Consider the following 25901-nt stretch of genomic DNA (forward strand, 5'->3'; position numbering starts at 1 on the left):
CAAATAAAATTCTATAAGCTCTGTATCTCTAGTTATTGCCTTTAAAACAGAGGTAGGATCAGTTAAATAAGTACAGTTAAATGGCTGTACAGTTAAAGTACAGTACAGTTAAATTAGTAAGAATTAAATGACTAAATTATTTTTCCATTGCGTTATTATTTGAGTCAATAACACCTCATAACATTTCACGTCTCATTCTGTTACGTCAGGGCATATTTGGTCTCATCATGTTTAAACATGTTGCCTCATTTTGCTTCATCTTTTTTGCTCCGTATCAAAACATAGATCATATCATCCTTCATATTAGCCTGCTATCATCCATAGTAGCCTGCTATACTTTGTAATATTGTAATTTTTGTTGTTGTAGATTGTATGAGGTCATCTCTGTCTTTGAAAGTTTTCCTTTCGAATTATTGTGGTTGTTTACTGAGTACTTGGGTGGTGGATAAGCACTCAAGAAAATGAGCGAGGTAATTTTATACCCATTGGAGGACTTGATCAGGGTGATCGGCTAAGACCTCTTCTTTTGGTTCTCGGCATTGCCTGTTTTATCTTCTTGCGGACCATTTGCTCCCGCTGGTTTTTTAGTAGCCAGCATCTGATCGACAAAGAAGAGTTATATTGGGCCATTTGTAGGCCAAGGTGCCAACTGGAATTTGTTAAAAGCCATTCCATTTTCTTTTGTCTCTTAGGTATACCACATATTTATAGTTGTCATCTCTATTCTTACCTTATTGCCCAGTTAATTGGTCACATGAGACACTGCAAAATGCCTGGCCCTAAGATGGCGAAATGTTAAAATTGGTGGTGTTTCGCCTTTTAGTTGCTGGTTGTATGGCCCCAAACCCTATAATTGTCTCTATACTAGGGCAAAGTTGCGCTTGTAGAGTTGCGGCCTACAGGTTGCAATCACTTTCAATGATTTTCTTTTTTGAGTTGGCTGATCATCTATTTTTTGAATCTCCAGTCATAATGTATTTTGTATCTGGAGCCCAAATAGGAGGTGTCAGTTTTCTCTTTTTTCATTAAAGTCGCTTTTTGCCTATGTTCTGTAAAGAGAGGGATTTGGGTTAACTTTCCCAAATCAGATCTCGATTTGGATGAAGGATTATTTGCTAGTCTTTATCTGCTTTTCAGTTTTGTATCGTTGGCTTCTTGCTGCCACTTTAAAAGCAGGTTTAGAGGCATTTGCCAAATTATTATAAAATTCTTTCTTGTTGGGGCAATAGGAATTGGGTTAGATTTTAGCTCTTTTATATTCTGGAAATATTTTCAACCAGCAGCTACGAGCTTTTCTCCATTTTGGTTCTGCCTCTCATCATCACAGATTTTTAGGAACAAGTTCACTCCGCTTTCCTAGCTGGTATTTATCACTAACAGCCATGTTATTGCTTGCTTTACAAACTGTTTACCAGTTGTTCAAATGTTCCAGCCTCTGGTATTTTTCTGGCCCAACTTATTTTCACTTAGACAGTTCCTCTAAACGTTGTTGTCCTTTTTCCACATCCCCAGCAAATGATGATCTTGAGTCAGGTCGGTTCTTTTTGGGAGTGCTGGACTGGCCCTGCAGCTGTTGGACTCCTTTACTCAACTGCTGAATTTAGAAAGCAATCTGGCTGACAAACTGGTCTTTGTTCAACTTGCTACTATTTGGCCAGCGCTTTTCCAATGGTTCTGACCAGCTTCAGCTGGCATTCTCTTATTTTTCATCTTCAAAACTTTGTTGCCAGCATGTACTGTACCACAGTAGCGAGAGTGGGTTTGGTAGCCTAATAATGCCTTTGCAATAAAGTATTATTCGACGTATTAAACATACCTATCTAGTCATGTTTGTCTGTTGCGGATTGGGCAAGTTGCGATGTGACACCCAAACCACCCAGTCTATTTTACTGCGTGTTTCTAAAGAGAAATGTGACTGTTTCTCTGCAAAGCACTCACTTCTGCCTGAGCTTGTCTGAAAGAGAGTTTGAACTTGTCTCATAAATCTTTTTATATCAGGCTGAATTGGGCTCCATTTTCCTCTTCTTTCTTCAGCCCTCTACTCAACTGCATCATTGAGGCGGCTATTGTCTATTGGTTGACTTTGGCAGCCTTTCGAAAGTGACTAATACAGTTTTTCATGCCTCTATGTCAGGTTGAACCTTAGACGGCTGGGCAGGGCCTCGTCCTTATTGCACCGCCATCGGCCTTGCAATACTTTGGCCGCACAGCTTATGTAATGGTCGGCCTTTATGACATGCCTATTTACCATGCTGCTTTGTTCTGTATTTTTTCCTACAGTTTAATAACTTGGCTGCTACTTCTAAGGCATGGTAACTTGCTTCACCGCTAGTATCTAAAGCAAAAATTACACTTTTTTGGGCGTTTTCCTTTAGCTGCTTTTAGGGCAGCAGTTGTAAGTTCTTCTAGAAATTTGCCAGTTTGGCATGTAGCACATATTCATTGAATCCCACTATTGCTACAATTGTTAAGGGTACTATCCAATGCTTTAATTATAAACACCATAAAAACTATCACTTCAAGCTGTTATGTCGATTTACGTTATTAATCATAACACACATGTTAAAATAGGGAGTCTTTATAGTGAAATGCTTTTGTTTGTTGCTGTTGAATCCTTATGAAAATGTGTACACCTAAGGAATGCATTATTGGCTTTAATATAGTCAAGCCTTGCTGAAATAATATTTTACTGTATCTCCGTATCTCTTCAACCTCAGGCGGTTTCTAGGCTTGCCTTAACAGACTAACATTTGACTGTCTTGAATTTTTATTGGACTGGCTAAAACTTCTTTCAGATTGGCTGAACTTTTGTTTGGACTGACTTACCTGAGGCGAGGTCAAGATGGCGTCTCTCTAGACTGTTGATAAATTATTATGAATCATTTTTTACTGCAATCTGTTGAAATATGTTATAAGAAATCTTTTCACGCTATCACATTAGGCCGTAATAAGTTAGATCAAACAAATTCCTATTATATCATATTATTTTACATGACTCCACATCCTTTTCATTAGGTTACTTGGTTACAATTTCAGGTGGCCACATTTGATATCACAACATATCATACTGCATTACTTTTTATCAAAACATTGTATATTGTATAATTTAATTTTACAAATTTCATCTCACTCCATTTTATATTGCATGCAACATTTCATATTGCAACATTGAATATCCTGGTAGTTTCATTGCTTGATATACATACTGGTAGCTTTTAAAGACAAAAGTTTGTGGCCTTCATTTTGGCGAGTGTTACAGCACAGCGCTGTAAACAGAGTTGTAGCGATAGGCCTCCTGGTATCCATGATCTTAGAGCAAAGTTTTTGAGACATCGATAAAGGCCCAGCCACCGTTAGGTCACTCGGGCTACAGAAAGAAGAAACCAAAATACTGACGAAAAGCTGAGAAGACCATAGAAAAGAAACCATGCGTAGAACAAAATAGGGAAGAACCTAAAATGTAAAAAAAATGTAAGAAAAATTCAATTGTTTGGTCAGAGTGGTATGAGCACTCACTCTGCATGCTTTAAATAAGGTTTTTAGCCTGTCATGCGTGTAAACTTATATATTTATTTAGTAAGTATATTTTTTTTATTACTTTACATTCTGTGTTGTTGTTTGACCTTTTTGTGGGAAAGTGAAGGAAACCGGCAGTTTATTTTAAACAGCTGCCAGCTTTGAGATTTGAAGATTCCAGCTCTACAAGATCAAGTCAATAAGCAATGTATCTCTGATCTCTGAGGAGCCATAAGCTGAGGACAGCATCACCATTTCCTAGAGTTGGCGAACAATGCTTAAGTGAATGGTGGAAAAAGATTTCCACCACTTCCTGAACTGAGTTGGCTGTGTTGCGTGAGCAATGGTGCCACAAAGTTAGGTTAGCTTTCTCCAGTTCAAAACAATTTTTCTTACACTCAGTAGATTGTGTTGCTTGAGCAATGCCCCCCAGAGTTCACCAAACTTTCTCCTGTAGGAAGAGCAATATCCCTGAGTTCAGTAAATCCTGCTGCATGAAAAGTGTCACCCGGTGCTCATAAAAACTTTCTGAATAAATGAATAATAGATGGCCAACACCCAACGAATGCAGAACAAGGGTCGAATCAGCTGGCAGAAATCCTAGAATGACTGACAATGCCACTGTAGGCTCAGACTAAGGTCCATCAGTTCAAGGCACTTCAGCAATCAGGAGTGGAAGATGCGTAGAACTTAACTAGCCGGTTCCAAAAAGGAGCTGGAGTCAACGCTTGCACTGATAAGCTGACCTACTGTACCTCCTCGAGTCTCTGAAAGAAGATGCTGAGGACTGCAGATAGGCCAGCCATTTATAATCTGTCTTTCATAACATTAAATGGTCAAATAGAAATAGATGTTTTTGAAAAACTTGCAATGCTTGCTTTGTTTGTAGAAAAATTTCTAAAACCTTTTCAAAAGTTTTGAGAAGCATGTTTTCTCTCTCAGATAAGATACTTTATACAAACGTTTTGTTTTGAAGTAAAGTTGGTTACAATGATGTTGTGATTGGTACTGCTGATCGTGAATTAAATTTTGGTTGTTTTAAAAACGGGAGCATTCAATGTTGGTGGTATGCAAGCATTGTCTATTTGGTAGAGGAAAATGTTTAGATAAAGTGGATAAAAAACAAAATCATGATGGAAAATGTACAAAATATTGAATCATTGATAATCATTGATAATAAATTAGGAATCTTATGGCCTTCTGATAATCATCTTTAGGTAAGAATCTTATGCACTTTACAATGCTACGGAAAGGATACATACAATGTTTATGATTCTGTGATTTTAGGATTTTTATAATGTTTTTATAGTAGCCAGCTCTAAAATTGATCTTAAATAGCGTTAAAACTAGTAATTGGTTTGATATTTTATAATGCAAACCAGTTCATTCGCAAAAAATGTCAAGCCATAAAAATCTATTCAGGTAGTCTTGCGAGCACTCTTCAAAAATGGTTTACCAATATTTTGCAGCATGACATTTATATACAGATATATAAGAGCTATTACAAAATATTGCCTATAATTTTTTTCAAGTGTGATATACTCATGTAGTATGCACATATTTTGACTCATAGCTAAAGTTTGAGTTGGTGGCTAGTTTTGGCAGTGTATATAAAATTCCTAGTCATTGTGTTATTGTTATTCATGCTTTTTCACAAAGAGCTTTTTCCTGATCTCAATCTTTACTACAAATTATATGAGAAATATAGAGACATACAGTATTTTACTAGTACAACTATTATTGCAGTAAATACCATTAGACACTATGAAGATGCGAATAACTCTACCTCTCGTTCAAACTACCGGTGAATATGTTGTAAGGTAGAACCGATGTTCTCTATATTCTTATTTAAACAGACATCTTCTAAGCTGTAGCATCAAAGTTTAAAACACCAATAATTGTTTTGCTAAGTTTTGTAAGTTGTAGCTCTTATATGATTAGCTAATGAATGCAACTACACGTATGTTTGTCTAAAAAACAACAACAAAAAATCTTTGAAGCGCTGATTCTAAAACCATTATTTATATGTTTTACTAGAAATATTGTCTAAATATTAGTTTGTCCGATATCTAACTTTTTCATTGCATCAATTGGCATCAACAGATGAGAATCCATTGCCAATTTTTCATCTCTAGGTTTGCTAGTTTCAGCAGAAAACTAACAAGTTGTCATCTTAAAGAAGACTAAAATTTAGAGGAAATGTCGGTAAAACTGATTATGGTTAGGTCCCTTTAGCTTTATGTGACATTTTTGTTTTACCTTTACATCCTTCTACAGGATTGCTGATATAACCTTCAGGGCAATGACACCTGAATCCTCCTTTAAAGTTTTCACATCGAGAGTTGGCCACTTTACATGGTGAGCTTGAGCAGCTGTCTAAACCTGTTAAAAAACCTCTAAATAAAAATAACCAGTATACTATAATGTCAAATAGGTCACCTTTACTGACTATCTATCATCATATATCATAGTAAGGTGTTAACATTTTTGCCAGTGCAAAACTACAGTAAATTTTGGGGTGCTAATGGCAACACCCAAAACCTTGACACTTATAGTTCCACAATCGCACAGTTTTGTGAATTCAAAATGCTTTGCTTGAAAACAAAACACCAAAATGGTTAACTTTCAACTCCTAAGCAATGAATACTAAAAATTAAATAAGACAAAAACATGCTTACAACTATGCATTTCTTCTCTGTGAAAAAATTTACAGTGCAATGATAACTTGAAAAGTATTCACAAATACTAAAAACAATAACTAGTCGAACACAAAAACGAGTGTTTTATTTAGTTAAGTTCATTGATGGCTGAGTAAAAATAGCAAAAATACATTTAGTTTGTAACAATTTGGCCTTTTTTATAAATAATATTTTGCAGAGAAACTACACCTAATTAAATAATAATAAATCAGGTAATCAGTTTCATACCATACTTAGAGCAGCATGTTTAAACAAACACAGACAAAGCTGCATTGTTACAATTATAATGTTGGGCCAATTGCTCAAAGACATCAATTTTCACTAAAAGGTTTATGATCAGTTGAGCCTCTGGTCATCATAAAATTGTCATTATTGTCTCGCTTTTAGACAATTAACAATCTCAACTAACAACTCGTATTAAAAAACCTACACAGTTTATCAGTAGTAATCCTATTCACGAGTGCAGATTGTAACAACAACCTGTACTAGTGATTAAACAGACTGTTGTTACACAGTTGCTAGTAAATACAAAGAGACATTAACCAGCAATCTTTTTACTTGCCTTTTCCTAAAACTGACTGTAAAATGTTTTGATGTAGGTTACAACAAGCTAAACATGGTGTATATACTCACTTGTACACTTCGTCACTCCATCTCCATTGAATCCTTTTGGACAAGCACAAGTAAAGCTACCATCAGTGTTGGTGCAAGTTGCATTCTCTCCTTTACATGGGGAACTTGACTGTTTACATTCATCAATATCTATAATAATATCATATATAGAAGTTTGAAGAACTTAAAGAGAGGACTTAACACGGTTAGTAATTTGAATTTTGTTTCCATGTTATAATTAACTAATAACTAAACACAGTAAAACACACCTGTACAGTTTGTCACTCCATCTCCAGTGAATCCTTGAGGACATGTACAAGTAAAGCTACCATCAGTGTTGATGCAAGTTGCATTCTTCCCTTTACACGGTGAAATTGACTGTTTACATTCATTAACATCTAAAAGCAAAATACCAAACTGAACTTGTATCTGATTAAAATCTGTTAACGGTGTAATCTAGGAGAACACAACTCCTTACAAACCATTCATATTCAACAAGTCACCACTTACTTTAATGAACTGGGGAAATTTAACTGACAAACGGTTTTCGTTAAATTTTAGAAAATATGAGACCTTTATGGCTATATACATATATCTCAGTCTATCGCTCAGTGTTTCCAATGGAAACAAACTGACAAACGGTTTTCGTTAAATTTTAGAAAATATGAGACCTTTATGGCTATATACATATATCTCAGTCTATCGCTCAGTGTTTCCAATGGAAACAAACTGACAAACGGTTTTCGTTAAATTTTAGAAAATATGAGACCTTTATGGCTATATACATATATCTCAGTCTATCGCTCAGTGTTTCCAATGGAAACAAACTGACAAACGGTTTTCGTTAAATTTTAGAAAATATGAGACCTTTATGGCTATATACATATATCTCAGTCTATCGCTCAGTGTTTCCAATGGAAACAAACTGACAAACGGTTTTCGTTAAATTTTAGAAAATATGAGACCTTTATGGCTATATACATATATCTCAGTCTATCGCTCAGTGTTTCCAATGGAAACAAACTGACAAACGGTTTTCGTTAAATTTTAGAAAATATGAGACCTTTATGGCTATATACATATATCTCAGTCTATCGCTCAGTGTTTCCAATTAGAGCTGATTAGTATCTATAGCGATAACAAATTCATACCGCAGAAGATTTGATTTCGGAACCTTCCGGTCACCAGGCAATAAACTAACCCATAAACTAACCCAAATAATTCATTGGGTGATATGAGTTGTTATCTAAGTTGAAATTAGCATAGAACTCTGCTTTATAGTGCAATGTCACTAAGGCTTGCTCTCACAGTTCTTATTAGTAAGTTTAGCAATACAGATACTAACTCAAATTAGCCATTGGCAGCGACATTACCTGCCACTGTTTATAAGCTGTTTTAATAACTGTGCAACGCTGTGCAACGAAATAAAATATAAAAATTCCAACAAATTGCAAAGAAGGACACAGGCAGTAATATCATCGCAGGTCAATTGCAAGCAATAGTAAGTAAGTGGTAAAGAACCCAATAGTAATTATCTAATGTAATTATTGCCTGTTAAAAATCGTCATCATTAAAAAATAGTAACAAAATAATATGTTAACCTTAGCAACTATAGTTACCTACAAAAAAATTAGTCCATTTCGTGGGTATGATCTGCAAAAAAATGCAAAATCACAATGTACCACGTGAAGAGTTCTTACCTTCAAGACAGACTTGTACAATAAACGCTGAATCTAACTTACCGTAAAACCTCTAACTGAGCCCCATGGTGGTTTATTTTTCAACCTTTTCTCAATAGTGGTGGTCAATTGAAGGCAGCGTTCAAATAGAGGCTGACGGTCTATTTTTCAAATGTCTTGTCAGAATTTTTGGAAGATAAATTTAGCCTGATAACGGGTGAAGCCAATGTCGCTTATAGTTTGCTTTCTTTTTCCGATGGAGCAATATTAAACTTTTTGGATGCATTTGGAATAATTATTAGTACGATTTTATGGACACTCTTTTACTGATCGCTATCTATTATGGGTTTGTGAAAATCAAAATATGTCAATGTCGCCGTCAAATGGCTGTGGCATTCTATTTTTCAACTCTTTTCCTTTGATACTGATTGATATTCGCCATTGTAACCTGGTTTTCCAAAAAATTTAATAAAATTTATATTCATTGACAAAATTGACAAAACTTGCTTTTTAAATATGGATAGAATGTATGGTCTACAATAATAAAAAATGTGAAGTTATGCCATAAATGGCCATAAAGACAAAAAATTATTATGATAATTATTATAGTTACTATCAGCACTGTAGGAGTTTGTATTTGGTTCTCAAATATATATATTTTTTAATTTTTAATCCATTCTCTGAAAACTTGAAAAACTACGTAATAAATTAATTCAACTTACAGAGAGGATTTTTGATACCAATTTTTTCTCCATTTCAGTTGATTTTTAGTGATAAGAGGTAGACATAACTTTTTAATGAGGCAAAAGTTCACCTTACCCGTATAATTTATACTTTAAAAAGTTCTTTAATTTTTAATTTTAGTTCCACCACCCTTTTAATAAATTTAGATTTTGAGATTACATTAAAATTTTTTATTTAAAAGTTTCCAACATGATGCCATAAAATTTTATTTTATTTTTCCAAAATTGAAGTTGACAAAAAAGTAGCTTTTAGGTCCTAGATACAGGCACTGGTTCAATATTATCTAATTTTATCCATGTCTTATTGGTCAACTCTTTTAGTGACAAGCACGCCTTTTTTCAATTGAAAAGTTGCAAGAAATAGTTGAACTATTTTTTAAAGTATTTAAAATAGAATATAGTCATTGGCAATGACCCTCAATGTCCTCACTCTCAATAGACCATATTTAAACAACAAGAGCATAATAGAAAAATATAAATTTCTCATGACATGATCATCAGCACACAGGCGGGTATTGCTGCTAACACATAGGAACAAGTCTTTTAAAAACAGCCGGACTAAATACCAAACCAATATAGAATATGTGAGAAGAAAGTCAGACAGACTTTTACTTAGAATGTGTCAGCCGTTCTGTCTGTGACATACCTTTACATGTACCACCATGTTCATCATACATCTTTCCTGGAGGACAGTGACAAATGTAGCTTCCTGGTGTATTCTCACAAGTGGAACCTGGGTCCTTGCATGGAGAGTTTTGGCATTCATTGATGTCTTCAAACATAAAATATCACCATGAGCGAGTGAGGGAGAGAGGCATGGTATAGAAAAAGTAATGAGAGGAATTTTATCCAAAGTATATGAGTTTCAGGTTTCAACTTCAAATGAATTGAATGATAGCGGAGGAATGGTCACAACTAAAAAGCTCAAGAAATCCATGCGCTTTAAAAATGTCAACAATGTAGTATTGCAAACTGCACTTCCTTTAAAATTTGGAAATGTTTTGTTTGTTTTAATAAAATCTTTGGCTGCTTGTTAGTGGTCAAGTATTCTAACGATCTGTGTGGTCAACATTAAGTTGCTTCTGGACCCCATAATATGTAGGTCATGCTGTCAGCATGGTCAGTGACCGACTCCAATCCCTTAGAGACCCGAATTTTCAAAAACACTTTTAAATTAAGCAAAACCATAAAACTGCTATACAAAGTGGGAGAGGATTATGCGCACATGTGCATGTTTGTGGGCGTACATACATGTATGTATGCATGTGTATGTGTGTGGTGTGTGTTATGCGAAGTGTTCAAGCTGATAACAGAATACTTTTAACACATTAGCAATCAAAATTCAAAAAGAGCAAAAATAACATCAAGGCAAGAAGCTTACTTCACACTCGACATGAAGCTTCATTGTTTAAGGAAGCTGATCTTTCACATTTAATTCATGTACTCTCAACATCTATATATATGGTACTTCTCATATAGACAGTGTGTACACTTCGCAACAGCGTAGAGCAACTAACCTTTACAGTTGTTCACTCCATCTCCAGTGTAACCAGGAGGGCACTGGCAGATAAAGCTACCTACTGTATTCGTACAGGTAGAATTCGCTTCCTTGCATGGTGAAACTTTGGACCTGCATTCATCGAAATCTGCAAATGAACTGCATTTAAAAACATTTTTATGTTGTTTTGAAGAAGTATAAAAAATAAACGAGGAACTTTTTTTAGAAAACTTTGGTCTAAATTTAGCGTAGAAAACTCCGGAGACCCTAATCTACGGAACATTGTCCCTTTTGATAGCAAATTGATCAATTAGTCTTTGGTTGTCTCTAATTATTCTCCAAACTAATCAAAAACAATCTAACTTCATATCTGACGACACAATTATATATACATGTACTATGTGAATGCCTGGCGTGCTGCCGTTGCAATCACCGTGAGTTCAAATCTAGCAGGCAGCGAGTTTTTAATTCTACAATTTTAATAGCTATAGCTACACAAGCAGACATCTTTACAGATGACGACAAATTTTGAGAAAATATATATATATATATATATATATATATACATATATATATATATATATATATATATATATATATATATATATATATATATATATATATATATATATATATAGATTACCAGGCTTAAGCGCTATGACTCACTAACACAGGCATACTTACTCCACACGTTGCAAAAAAAGTTATGTATAGAATCATATATACATAGATACAAAAGTGCATTTCAAGCCTCGACGCATTTAAGTTGAAGCTGAGTAATCCTAATGGAAGACCCTTTACAATCTCTACATTAAAACAAGCTACAATACTAACTAATACACAGTTTTACTAACCAGTGCAGTGGAATGGCCCATCGGCAATAAAACCTGGAGCACAGTTGCAAGTAAAACCTCCTATATTGTTGGTACAGGTTGTGTTCACTCCAGTGCAAGAGGTAGGATTTGTTATACACTCATTAATATCTAAAAAGTATATTACTGAATATATAAAACAGGTAGTAATGTCTTCTGACTTTAAAAATTCTCACATCGATAGGTGGAGTGAGTTAGATTGAAGCACCTTGCGGCATATGCCACTAGGTGATTGCTGGTGGCTACATTAGTTTTTGAATAGAATAGTTGCGCCTGTAGCAATTATATAGAAACATGAGGGTAAATTGATATATTTTAATAATTAGTAGGAATACTGAATAGTACTAGCTACAGTACATTGTCACAACTTCTATTACACAAACTGTGGGACCAGCTTGGTACAAACACGCCTTACTTTCATGAAGCATTCGAGATGAACTTACAACACATTTTAGTAGATTTTATCAAAAAGTATGAGTATTTGTTCATCATTTGCGATTTAGATGTTTAGGGATGTTTGATGTTTAGGGTAATTTGACTGCCACAGTGTTTCAGAGTTAAGGTTGAAAAAACATTATTGCGATTAAAATAATCAGATTCAAGCGGAATTGCGATTATTAGGTCTTTAGTTGCACTTCGTCAAAGAGACTGACAAAATGGAGACGCGTAACGCTACAACTCGAATATAAGAGCCAATAGCAACAACATGAGATACACGCAGCGCGACAACTAGTGACATCAATTAAGCACACATTTTTCTTGTGAGCGTCTCGATTGTAACATTTTTTTATTCTAATCTTGAAACATCCTGACAGTCAAATCAACTCAAACATCAAATACAATTGTTAATGATAGAAAAATACCTATAATTTATGATAAAATATATCAAAATTTTGTTTAAGTTCATTTTTACAATTAATTATGAGTTTAAACAACTGAGAGTTCAGCTTAAACAGGCATTTGCCTCTAAGAGCGGCTTTTTTGATATATCAGCAGGCAGTCAGACTTGTAATTTATCATGTGGTGCCACTAAGATGCTCATCTAGGACAAAAATAAAAACCAACATCACCCTAAAATCTACAAATCAGTGAATCGATCAAAATGTTAGAGCTAAGTGAAAATTCGTTAAATGCATTGTGGGTTTTAAACTTTTGATAGTACAAAATATAGCAGAGCCTTTGCAAAAGAATAACTTACCTTTACAGTTATATCCATTTCCAGAGAACCCTTGATTGCACATACAGCTAAAGTCAGTACCTTTGACTTCACATCTGGCATCAAATGAGCAGCGATGAGTGTCGTCGGGACAAGGAATTCTTTTATTGGTTACTATAATGTAGAGTGTAATGAGTAAACATTAGCACACTCTAAACACTTGACTGATGTAGTAGTGACAAATATGGTAGCAGGTAGAACAACCTCAATGTAAAAAGAAAGGTTTTATGTTTATAACAAAATATTAGCAATCAAAACTCAATAAGAACGAAAACAAAGGTAACAAACTTAATGCAAACTTCAAATAAAACTTCACAGCTTAGATGATGATGCCACACATTGAGTCCTTGAACTCTCAACCTGTATATTGTACTACTAATATTAACAAAGTTCTGTAGATGATCCTAGAGCGTAAATAATCTGTTTCAGTGATGTTAACCTTGTAGAGATTTCATGTTATGCGTCGTCGGAGCTAGGAAGTCTTGCAAAAGCTGATGATGTCACACATTTGATCTTTGACCCTAAGCCTCTATAATTTACTTCTAATATACCAAACATGTAGACAGCGTATAGACTTGGAGGCAGCATAGAGCAACTAACTTTTACAGGTGTTCACCCCATCCCCGTTGTAGCCAGGAGGGCATTTACAGGTGAAGCTTCCTACTGTATTATCACATATAGAATTTGTTCCTTTGCATGGTGACATGTTAGCACTACATTCATCGACATCTGTAAAAAAATGTATAGAAAAAATAAAAAATATTTGTTTCTTCTTTAATGTATTACAAGTCATGTATTCCTCTAATGTACAGCAAGTATGATACATGTAAGTACTCAATCATTAAGTCTAGACACTTGATTAGTAAGTTGAGAAAGCACAGTGTAATTAGTATGTAGGTACGAAACTTTAGTGTTGGTATTGTGTTGGTACGTTATTGTGGAATGTAGTAACAAGGAACACCAAGTGTTTTTCTGGTCTCGCATCACGGCATTGAGCATTTACTCCCCCATACAAAATCAACAAGTCTTTCCAAAATTTAAATTTGAACATCGTCTTTTTTGTCAAATTAGTTGGAAAAAGTTTTCATAACGTTGACTAAAAGATATGGCAAACCTAAGGCAAAATAAGCCAAACCGGAAAGATATAATAAACATTTAGTAGCACAAAATTTCATAAAGTTTTATAAAATATTAAAACTCAGTGTTAAGTGTGTTTATCAAACATAATTCACTAAAATTAAACTCAAATTTTCTGTTACGAAACGTACTAAATTCGTCGCTGCGAAGAGTCTCTTACACCGCCGTTAGCCACTACGTCTGTCACGAAAGTAAGAATTCGATGCAGTACTGTACATAATGTTACCTAATGCTAATGGGCGTGAGCGTGCCTGTGAGTGTGCATGTGTGCGTGTGTGTGAGATCAGTATCATGATGCATGTTTTAATATTTACTTATGATTGGCTGCTAATTTTTACCTATGCATCTCATTGGTCCATCCTTCTTATAGCCTTTGGGACATTCACATATGTAGCTTCCGAGAGTGTTGGAACATGTCAAATTCTCCCCATAGCATACAGGAGTAGTAGCCCTGCACTCATCAATATCTATACATGTAGGACAATACAACTTCTTGTAAAACTAGCATAGTTTTGGTAAGAAAATTACAAACGCTCTATCATTGGTAAATGTTTCTGTTTTTTCACAACTAAAAAATGTCTCACCAGTACAGTTGTAGCCATCTCCTTTGAAACCTTCATTACACTTGCATTCAAAGGTTGCGTCAGGCAGAACAATGCAATTAGCATACACTGAGCATATGTGAGTCTTATCTGGGCACAGAATCACAGCCTCTATAAAAACAGAACAGTTTAAATATTAACAGAAAGCAAAGCATTTAAAAAACTATTTAGAATTTTTTTAAATACTCCAGAAATAATCAAATTGTTACACATCACACAGAATTAACAAGAACTTCTAGAGATATCGGTATGATGCTTAAAAACAATTCCCAAAGTTCTACAAACAGTGTATTGCTTGAGCTACATGAATGAGTGTAATTATGGAATTGGTTAATATAAACACATTATTTGTTATTAATTCATAATTTTAAAGTGTTTATTAGATGAATTATTGCAATATGCGCATCAATAGATGCCTAGAGATAAATATTATTAAATAATAACTGATATTCGCCGTTGTAATCAGGTTTTTTCCAAAAGATTCAATAAAAACCAATTTATATTCATTGACAAAGCTTCAAAAATAAACATGATTTTTCAAGATAATCATACATACATTGCTACAAAACTTGCTTTTTAATTATGGATAGAATGTATGGTCTAAAATAATAAATAAAGGGAAGTTATGCCATAAATGGCATAAACGCAAAAAATTATTACGATATAGTTACTATCAGCCCTGTAGGAGTTCGTATTAGGTCCTCAAATATATCTATTTGTAATCCATTCTCTGAAAACTTGAAAAAAATATGTAATAAATTAATTCAACTTACAGACAAGATTTTTGGTACCATTTTTTTCACATTTCAGTTAATATTTTAGTGAGAAAAGGTAGACATAACTTTTTAATGAGGCAAAAGTTCACCATAACCGTATAATTTATACCTTGAATAAATTTTTAATTTTAGGTCCAACACCTTTTTAATCAATTTAGATTTTAAGATTACATTAAAATTTGTTATTTAAAAGTTTTCAACATGATGCCATAAAATATTAATTTATTTTTCCAAAATTGGAACTGACAAGGAAGTAGCTTTTAGGTCCTACATACAGGCACTGGTTCAATGTTATCTACTTTTATCCATATCTGATTGGTCCACTTTTTTAGTGACAAGCAACCTTCTGTTAAGTAAAACGTTGCGAGAAATAGTTGAACTATTTTTTAATGTAATTAAAATATAATATAGTCATTGGCAATGACCTTCGATGTCCTCAATATCAATTGACCATATTTAAACAACAAGGTACAAAAAATAAATTTCACATAACAGAAATCATCAGCACACACGCGGGTATTGCTGCTAATACAAAGGAGCAACTCCCTTTAAAACAGCCGGACTAAAAACCAAACCAATCTAGAATGTGTGAGAAGAAATTCAGACAGTCTTTTACTTAGAATGTGTCAGCCGTTCTGTCTGTGACATACCTTTACATGTACCACTATGTTCATCATACATCTCTCCTGGAGGACAGTGACAAATGTAGCTTCCTGGTGTATTCTCACAAGTGGAACCTGGATCCTTGCATGGGGTGTTTTGGCATTCATCGATGTCTTCAAACATAAAATATCACCGTGAGCGAGTGAGAGAAAGGCATGGTATAGAAAAAGTAATGAGAAGACTTTTATCCAAAGTATATGAGTTTCAGGTTTCAACTTCAAATGAATTGAATGATAGCGGAAGAATGGTCCAACTAAAAAGCTCAAGAAAATCTTACGCTTTGAAAATGTCAACAATGAAGTATTGCAAATTGCAAGTTGTACTTCTTTCAAAACTTTTAAAAGTTTTGTTCTTTATCAAATTTTTGCCTGCTGGTTGTGAGTAGTCAAGTATTCTAATATCTTGTGTGGTCAGTATTAAATTGCTTCTGGACCCGATAATATGTAGGTCTTGCTGTCAGCATCGTCAGTGACCGACTCTGATCTCTTAACGGCTCAAATTTCCAAAAAAAACTTCTAAATTAAACAAAACCATAAAACTTCTATACAAAGCGGGAGGGGAATATGCACACATGTGCATGTTTGTGGGTTTACATATGTGTGCGTGCGTGCGCATGTGTGTGTGTGTGCGTGCGTGCGTGTGTGTGCATGTGAGTGCATGTGCATGAATGATCAGTAACGTGATGCATTTCTTAATATACTCTTATAATTGGCTGCTAATTTTTACCTATGCATCTTATTGGTCCATCATTTTCATAGCCTTTGGGACATGTACATCTGTAGGCTCCTAGAGTGTTGGAACATGTCACATTCTCCCCAGAGCACACAGGAGTTATAGCCGCGCACTCATCAATATCTATATATGTAGGACAAGACAACTTCTTGTAAAACAAGCAAAATTGCTGGAGCCAAAAAATATAAATGCTCTATCATTGTTAAATGTTTATATTTTTCACAACTAAAAAATGTCTCACCAGTACAGTTGTAGCCATCTCCCTTGAAACCTTCATTACACTTGCATTCAAAGCTTGCGTCAGGCAGAACAATGCAGTTAGCATACACTGAGCATTTGTGATTCTTATCTGGGCACAGAATCACAGCTTCTATAAAATAAAAACAGACCAGTTTAATTATTAACGGAAAGCAAAACATTTTAAAAAACTATTTAGTTTTTAAAAATGTTTTTGAAATAATCAAATTATTACACATCACACGGAATTAACAACACTTTCTGGATATCTCGATATGATGCTTAAAAACAATTCCCAAAGTTCTACAAACGAAGTATAGCTTGAGCTACATCAGTGAGTGTAATTATGGAGTTGGTTAATATAAACACGTTATTTGTTATTAATTCATAATTTTAAAGTGTTTATTATATGAATTATTGTAATATGCGCATCAATAGAAGGCTAGAGATAAATATTGTGAAATAATAACTGATTGATATTCGCCGTTGTAACCTGGTTTTCCAAAAAATTCAATAAAAACCGAGATTAGATTCCTTGACAAAGTTGGCAAAAATAAACATAATTTTTCAACATAGGCATACATACTTTGCTACAAAACTTGCTTTTTAAATATGGATAGAATGTATGGTCTAAACTAATAAAGAAAGTGAAGTTATGCCATAAATGGCAATAAATGCAAAAAATTATTACAATAATTATTATAGTTACTATCAGCACTGTAGGAGTTCGTATTTGATCCTCAAATATATATATTTTTTATTTTTAATCCATTCTTTGAAAACTTGAAAAATTATGTAATAAGCTAATTCAACTTACAGACAGGATTTTCGCTACCATTGTTTTTCATTTCAGTTGATTTTTTAGTGAGAAAAGGTAGACATAACTTATTAATGATGCAAAAGTTCACCATAACCGTATAGTTTATACCTTGAATAAATTTTTAATTTTAGCTCCAACTCCTTTTTAATAAAGTTAGATTTTAAGATTACATTAAAGTTTGTTATTTAAAAGTTTCCAACAAGATACCATAAAATATTATTTTACTTTTCCAAAATTGAAACTGACAAAAAATAGCTTTTAGGTCCTACATATAGGCACTGGTTCAATATTATCTACTTTTATCCATATCTGATTGGTCAATTCTTTTAGTGACAAACATGCCTTCTGTTAATTGAAAAGTTGCAAGAAACACTTGGATTATTTTTTAACCTAACTAAAATAGAATATAGTCATTGGCAATGACCTTCGATGTCCCCAATCTCAATAGACCATGCAAGAGCATAATAGAAAAATATAAATTTCTCATGACAAAGATCATCAGCACACACGCGGGTATTGCTGCTAACACATAGGAAAAACTCCTTTAAAAACAGCGGGACTAAATACCAAACCAATGTATAATATGGGAGAAAAAATTCAGACAGTCTTTTACTTAGAATGTGTCAGCCGTTCTGTCTGAGACATACCTTTACATGTACCACTATGTTCATTATACATCTCTCCTGGAAGACAGTGACAAATGTAACTTCCTGGTATATTCTCACAAGTGGAACCTGGGTCCTTGCATGGGGTGTTTTGGCATTCATCGATGTCTTCAAACATAAAATATCACCGTGAGCGAGTGAGACAGAGAGAGGCATGGTATAGAAAAAGTAATGAGAGGACTTTTATCCAAAGTATATGAGTTTTAGGTTTCAACTTCAAATGAATTGAATGATAACAACTGAATGGTCCAAACTTGAAAGCTCAAGAAAATCTTACGCTTTGAAAATGTTAACAATGAAGTATTGCAAATTGTACTTCCTTTAAAATTTGGAAAAGTTTGTTTTTTTATCAAATTTCTGCCAGCTGCTTGTGAGTGGTCAAGTATTCTAACATCTTGTGTGGTCAATATTACATTTCTCCTGGACGCCATAATATGTAGGTCATGCTGTCAGCATCGTCAGTGACCGACTCTGATCTCTTGAAGACCCAAATTTCCAAAAAACATTTCTAAATTGAACAAAACCATAAAACTACTATACAAAGCGGGGGCGATTATACGCACATGTTAATGTTTGTAGCCGTACATATCTGTGTGTGCGTGCGTGTGCATGTGTGCATGTGAGTGCATGTGAGTACATGTTAGTGCGCGTGCATGAATGATCAGTATCATGATGCATTTCTTGATATACAGTAATACTTCAACTTACGAGTGCTCCAACGTACGAGAAACTTGAGATATGAGCCAGCTTTCAAGCAAGTTTTAGCACTAACATACGAGCCATGTTTGAGATACGAGCACTTGAGTCAGTTGCCAAGTTTGCCGGAGGTGTTTTATGAGAACAGCATCACTCTGTATTTTTCAACTGATCAGGTTATACTGTTGTACCGTGTTTTTTTGTGCACGATTTTCTGTACAGAATTATGTGAATTACAAGTACTGTGCGTAGACCGAAAGTTTGCCAGTAAAATGAAAGATATTACAAAGAAAAAGCAAATGATAACAGTCGATATTAAGCGGAAAAATATTGAAAAATATGCGAAATGTGTATGCGTGATTCAGCTAGCTCGGCAAAATGACAGAAATACATTCATAATTATCAAACAGAAGGATTATATTCAGGGCATTTAGTTCGCAAAAGGACTAACCATAGTTTATAAACGGTGCAGCGATCTTCACGACCGCTGATGGCATTGGACAAACAATTGGCCGGTGACAGCGTAACTGAAACTATGCTATGTGAAAAGGCCGGCGCTATCTATCCAAACTGTTTAATAGACATTCGGACAAGTTGGCTAGTGGTCGTGCGTTAACCATTTGTGGCGACACCTGTGTTCGTCCTAATCGCAACATGTTGCAAGGGCGACAAAGGCAAACGTCCTTAGCTAGGTTTATCTTAAAACGGCCGGCTAGTCGTGAAAGCGAAAAAAAAGGAAAAATTTCTCGCTAACCAGCGAAAAATTTGAACCGACTATGAACGCCGAAGAAATTTTAATTACGTTTAGTTGAAAATGAAAGTTTGCTTTTTGGTTTGCTTGTAAGTTTGTCTTTTAACACTTTGATAAAATCCAAATTTACCAAAGTCACCTGTTGTAACGAAGGATAACTTATATCTCCCTCCCTGGCAAATGCGAGTGTTAACTGCTATTGTATGTATTTAATTTTACATTTTAATTAATCACATTTCCTTGCATTATTTTTTATTTGTTGCTTTTTAAAAGCATGTAGTACGTAAGGACAATAACCAACATGTTCTTTCTGTTACAATATCTTGTTTTGAGTGTTTTATTTGCTTTTTTTAGAGTATGAAAACCAATCAATAGATATTTAATTGTTCTATATATAAATGCATTGCACCAACATGCGAGTAAATTGACATACGAGCTCAGTCTCGGAACGCATTAAGCTCGTAAGTTGAAGTATGACTGTACTTTCATGATTGACTGCTAATTTTTACCTATGCATCTCATTGGTCCATCATTCTTATAGCCTTTGGGACATTCACATCTGTAGCTTCCTAGAGTGTTAGAACATCTCAGACTCTCCCCAGTGCACACAGGAGTTGTAGCCGCGCACTCATCAATATCTAAATATGTAGGACAAGACAACTTCTTGTAAAACAAGCAAAATTGCTGGAGAGAAAAAATATAAATGCTCTATCATTGTTAAATGTTTATATTTTTTACAACTAAAAATGTCTCACCAGTACAGTTGTAGCCATCTCCCAGGAAACCTTCATTACACTTGCATTCAAAGGTTGTGTCAGGTAGAATAATGCAGTTAGCATACACTGAGCATATGTGAGTCTTCAATGGGCACAGAATCACAGCCTCTATAAAGTAAAAAACAGACCAGTTTAATTATTAACAGAAAGCAAAGCATTCTAATAAAATTAATTAAAATTTCTTTAAATGCTTTAGACATAACCAAATTATTACATAGCACACAGAATTAACCAAACCTTCTATAGATCTTGTTATGATGGTTAAAAACAACTCCCAACGTTTTACAAACAGTGTAATGCTTGAGTGACATCCGAGAGTGTAATTATGGAACTGCTTAAAATAAACACGTTATTCGCTATTAATTCATAATTTTCAAGTGTTTATTAGCTGAATTATTGTAATATGCCCATCAACGGAAGGCTAGAGATAAATATTATTAAATATTAACTGATATTCGTCGTTGTAATCTGGTTTTCCAAAAAAATCAATAAAAACCATGTTTATATTCATTGACCAAGTTGGCAAAAATAAACATGATTTTTGAACATAGGCATATATGTGATAGTGTTAGACTGAGTGTTTGCAACAATTTCTTTTTAAATATGAATAGACATGTACGGTCTAAAATAATAAAGAAAGTGAAGTTATGCCATAAATGGCAAAAACGCAAAAAATTATTACGATATAGTTACTATCAGCGCTGTAGGAGTTCGTATTTGGTTCTCAAATATATATATTTTTAATCCATTCTCTGAAAACTTGAAAAAAAATGTAATAAATTAATTCAACTTACAGACAGAATTTTTGGTACTATTTTTTTCACATTTCAGTTGAATTTTTAGTGAGAAAAGGTAGACATAACTTTTTAATGAGGCAAAAGTTCACCTTACCTGTATAGTTTATACCTTGAATAAATCTTTTATTTTAATTTTAGCTCTAACACCTTTTTAATAAATTTAGATTTTAAGATTACATTAAAATTTGTTATTTAAACGTTTCCAACATGATGCCATAAAATATTATTTTATTTTTCCAAATTTGAAAATGACAAAAAAGTAGAAACGAGCTGACATATTTTCTAATAATATTGATTTTAGGTTCTACATACAGACACTGGTTCAATATTATCTACTTTTATCCATATCTGATTGGTCAACTCTTTCAGGGACAAACTTGCCTTCTGTTAACTAAAAAACTGCAAGAAATACTTGGATTATTTTTTAACGTAATTAAAATAGAATATAGTAATTGGCAATGACCTTCAATGTCCTCAATCTCAATAGACCATATTTAAACAACAAGAGAATAATAGAAAAATCTAAATTTCGCATAACAAAGATCATCAGCACACATGCGGGTATTGCTGCTAACACATAGGAACAACTTTTTTAAAAACAGCCGGACTAAATACCAAACCAATGTATAATATGGGAGAAGAAATTCAGACAGTCTTTTACTTAGAATGTGTCAGCCGTTCTGTCTGTGACATACCTTTACATGTACCACCATGTTGATCATACATCTCTCCTGGAGGACAGTGACAAATGTAGCTTCCTGGTGTATTCTCACAAGTGGAACCTGGATCTTTACATGGAGAGTTTTGGCATTCATTGATGTCTTCAAACATAAAATATCACCGTGAGCGAGTGTAAGAGGCGTACACAGTATAGAAAAGGTAACAGACAGGACTCATATTCACAATATATGAGCTTCAGTTTTCAACTTCAATAACTTGAAGAATAGCTGAGAAATGGTCTCAACTTGCAAGCTAAAAAAATCTTACGCTTTTTATAGTTAATAAAGAAGTATTGCAAAATTTATTTATTTCATAATTTTGAAAAAAATTGTTTTTTTAATGAAATTTTTGTCTGCTGCTTGTGAGTGATGAAGTATTCTAACATCTTGTGTGGTCAATATTAAATTGCTCCTGGACCCATAACATGTAGATCATGTTGTAAACGAGGTGAGTGTCTGACTTTAATCCCTGAAAGACCCAAATTTCCTACATAAATTCCTCTGTTCTAACCACTCGAAAACCACAGATTGTGAGCTAATTCATTCAAGCATAATTTTTCATTCTCAAATCGGTCATTTTATTACAATCTTTCACCTTTGCACTTTCTTGGCCCATCATTTTCAAATCCTGCATCACAGCGACACTCAAAAGTTCCCTGATGGTTGACGCACATCACATTATCTCCTTGGCATGCTGTCTTACTCAGGCATTCATTGATATCTAAGAAGGAACATGTTAAACATACTATAAACTAGGTTGGCTCCGAGAAATATTATTATGGCATTATTTGACTTTAACCAGTACAGATTCTATCACACAACTGCCAAATGATTTTTATCATATAAGTGGGGTATTACGTAAATTGAGATGAGCAAACGCTCTCATTGGTCAGCATACATGCATGTACAGTATGCCTCACTACCACGGTTCTAAATAGCTTTATAGTAGAAAAGAAATCATAACAAAAAATCAAAGACAAGAGAATAGCAAAAAGGAAATCTTTACAATAATATTTATTATAATAGTAGCTGTGCCGGTTCATGTGAAGTGACGCTAGGAGCATTAGGAAACAAACTGCCTTGCACAGGAATTGAACCCAGGTACTCATCTTCCCAGCCAACTAAACTACCAACTATACAACTCCACCACCTTGCTCCATTGTGTAATAACTCTGCATATAGTTATTACACAATGATAATCTCTTACGGCACAGGGACCGCCTGTGTATTAGGACAATATCATAGCACCTTTCACGGTCTCTAAGATCACAAAAGAACTATTTCTTTATGTATGAATAGATAAACGAGTATTACTATATCACAATCTTTCACCTATGCACTTTCTTGGCCCGTCATTTTCAAATCCTGCTCCACAGCGGCATCCAAAAGTTCCCTGATGGTTGATGCAGGTCACATTATCTCCTTGGCATGCTGTCTTACTCAGGCATTCATTGATATCTAAGAAGGAACATGTTAAACAAACTATAAACTAGGTTGGCTCCGAGAAATATTATCATGGCATTATTTGACTTTAACCAGTACAGATTCTGTCACACAACTGCCAAATGATTTTGATCATATAAGTGGGGTATTACGTGAATTAAATTTTACTTTGAGAAAAGATATACAAACAAAACAAGGTTAAAAGATAAATGCAAAAAGTTAGAATAGTAACATCAAATTTAGGATAGATGATGTTTATTATTTTTAAAGAGAAGCGAGAAAGTACGAAGATTCTGGAACTTTTCCAAGTTTACACGTGTTTGCAAGGTGTTCAGAGTAGGTAATAGAAGATTAATCGTATATAGAGCTTACCAGTACAGCCAGTGAATGGATCTCCAGAAAACCCGTTACGACACTCACAGGAATAACTACCAGCAGTATTCAGACAGACAGCATTCACTCCTTGACAAGGAGAGTTGGCAGATGAGCACTCATCTATATCTGAGAAATTATGAGAAAAATCAATATATATATACATTGATATATACAAAATACTCTTACGGTAATCACTAGCAACACTGTAAGAATTTTCAGAATATAAGATAGAATATATACATATATATTATAAAATATAAGAATTTAAGAATATATACATTGATATATATATATATATATATATATTTAATGTATATGTAGTGTATATGTAGCGTATATATATATATATATATATATATAAGCGATATACATATATAAGTGTATATATATATATAAGTGTATATATACATATACACTACATATATAAGTATATGTAGTGTATATGTAGCGTATATATATATATATATATATATATATATATATATATATATATATATACTAGATATATGTATACATTAAATATATAGATATATAGTAAATATATGTATATATTAAATATATATATATACTAGATATATGTACACATTAAATATACATATATACTAGATATATGTATACATTAAATATATATATGATATATATATGCATACATTAAATATATATATACTAGTTGTATGTATATATTAAATATATATATACTAGATATATGTATACACTAAATATATATATATACTAGATATATGTATATATTAAATATATATATATACTAAATATATGTATACATTAAATATATATATAATAGATATATGTATATATTAAATAGATATGCTAAATATATGTATACATTAAATATATATATACTAGATATATGTATATATTAAATATATATACTAAATATATGTATACATTAAGTATATATATACTAGATACATGTATATACTAAATATATATACTAGATATATGTATATATTAAATATATATATATATATATATATTAAATATATATATAATAAATATATATATATCTAGTATATATACATATAAATATATATATATATATATACATTTGTATATACATCTGAACTAGAGCTGGAACGGGTAGTTCGTCTGATCTTGACCCACCGGGTCAGAGGTGCCCGGGTCAGGCCACCCGACCCTCGGGTCTTCCTTTACAAAGACACAGATAGGTTTATGGCTAAGCGAAAGCGATTGTATATCGCTTTTTAAGTACGATTGCAATAGAGTCGCGCATAGTCCTAACGCGGAAGGACCAGGCGAATTAAAACAAGGTGAGTCAATACTATATTTATACTACAATAGTCTTTGGACTATAGGTTTTTACGACGTTTTTGGCTAGAAATAATCTACATGTCGGTTGTCTTGGAGTTCATGAAGAAGCCAGTCAGTCATGAAAGGGAAAGACCAAGTTATTTGTACAATATAGTAAAGCAAATTAAGCTACGAAGAAGGGTCCACTTCAATACTATCGAGGCATTTACAACGAAAGCATACTGAGGAACTTAAAAGCGCGTCTAATAACCTAGCATCTAATTGTTTTTAATTTGAGTTTCTTTCACCAATGCTATAAGTTTTAGGAAAGTGATGGATTTTTGCTTTCCACTATGCTGGGTTATCTATTTCTATATTTGTAAGGTATTTCTTAACTAACCTCTTCTTGTTGATTATAATAGCAGCGTTGAAAATAAAATCTGTAATAAAAACACTTTAGCCGAAGTAATTCCATTAATCTAACACCCATTGAATAGCATTGATCCACCAATGTCTAACCATAAATCGTAGATTGCATCTATAAACCAAGCCACAAAATATAATGATTGGTGTGATAATGGGTTCTTCTATCTTAGGTTATTGATGTC

At 33.6% G+C, this 25901-nt stretch overlaps 1 protein-coding gene across 1 annotated transcript in view; it reads right to left on the minus strand.

The window, feature by feature from the left end:
• Window positions 1-1462: 1462 nt before the first annotated feature.
• Window positions 1463-25901, minus strand: part of LOC137402456 (fibrillin-1-like) — a 30011-nt gene continuing 5572 nt past the window's right edge. Inside the window, exons 6-28 of the mRNA XM_068088956.1 lie at window positions 24022-24150; window positions 23539-23664; window positions 22802-22927; window positions 22183-22308; window positions 20670-20798; window positions 20424-20552; window positions 18450-18575; window positions 16987-17115; window positions 16740-16868; window positions 16001-16126; window positions 14557-14685; window positions 14311-14439; window positions 13436-13564; window positions 12818-12949; window positions 11602-11730; window positions 10767-10895; window positions 9896-10021; window positions 7097-7225; window positions 6849-6977; window positions 5776-5898; window positions 4267-4303; window positions 3913-3967; window positions 1463-1594 (exon numbers count right to left, since the gene is read on the minus strand). Coding sequence (XP_067945057.1) covers window positions 1463-1594; window positions 3913-3967; window positions 4267-4303; window positions 5776-5898; window positions 6849-6977; window positions 7097-7225; window positions 9896-10021; window positions 10767-10895; window positions 11602-11730; window positions 12818-12949; window positions 13436-13564; window positions 14311-14439; window positions 14557-14685; window positions 16001-16126; window positions 16740-16868; window positions 16987-17115; window positions 18450-18575; window positions 20424-20552; window positions 20670-20798; window positions 22183-22308; window positions 22802-22927; window positions 23539-23664; window positions 24022-24150 — 2783 coding nt within the window. The remainder of the gene's footprint in view (window positions 1595-3912; window positions 3968-4266; window positions 4304-5775; window positions 5899-6848; window positions 6978-7096; window positions 7226-9895; window positions 10022-10766; window positions 10896-11601; window positions 11731-12817; window positions 12950-13435; window positions 13565-14310; window positions 14440-14556; window positions 14686-16000; window positions 16127-16739; window positions 16869-16986; window positions 17116-18449; window positions 18576-20423; window positions 20553-20669; window positions 20799-22182; window positions 22309-22801; window positions 22928-23538; window positions 23665-24021; window positions 24151-25901) is intronic.

Source organism: Watersipora subatra, chromosome 8 (genome assembly GCF_963576615.1).
Source record: "Watersipora subatra chromosome 8, tzWatSuba1.1, whole genome shotgun sequence".
NCBI classification, from domain to species: domain Eukaryota; kingdom Metazoa; phylum Bryozoa; class Gymnolaemata; order Cheilostomatida; family Watersiporidae; genus Watersipora; species Watersipora subatra.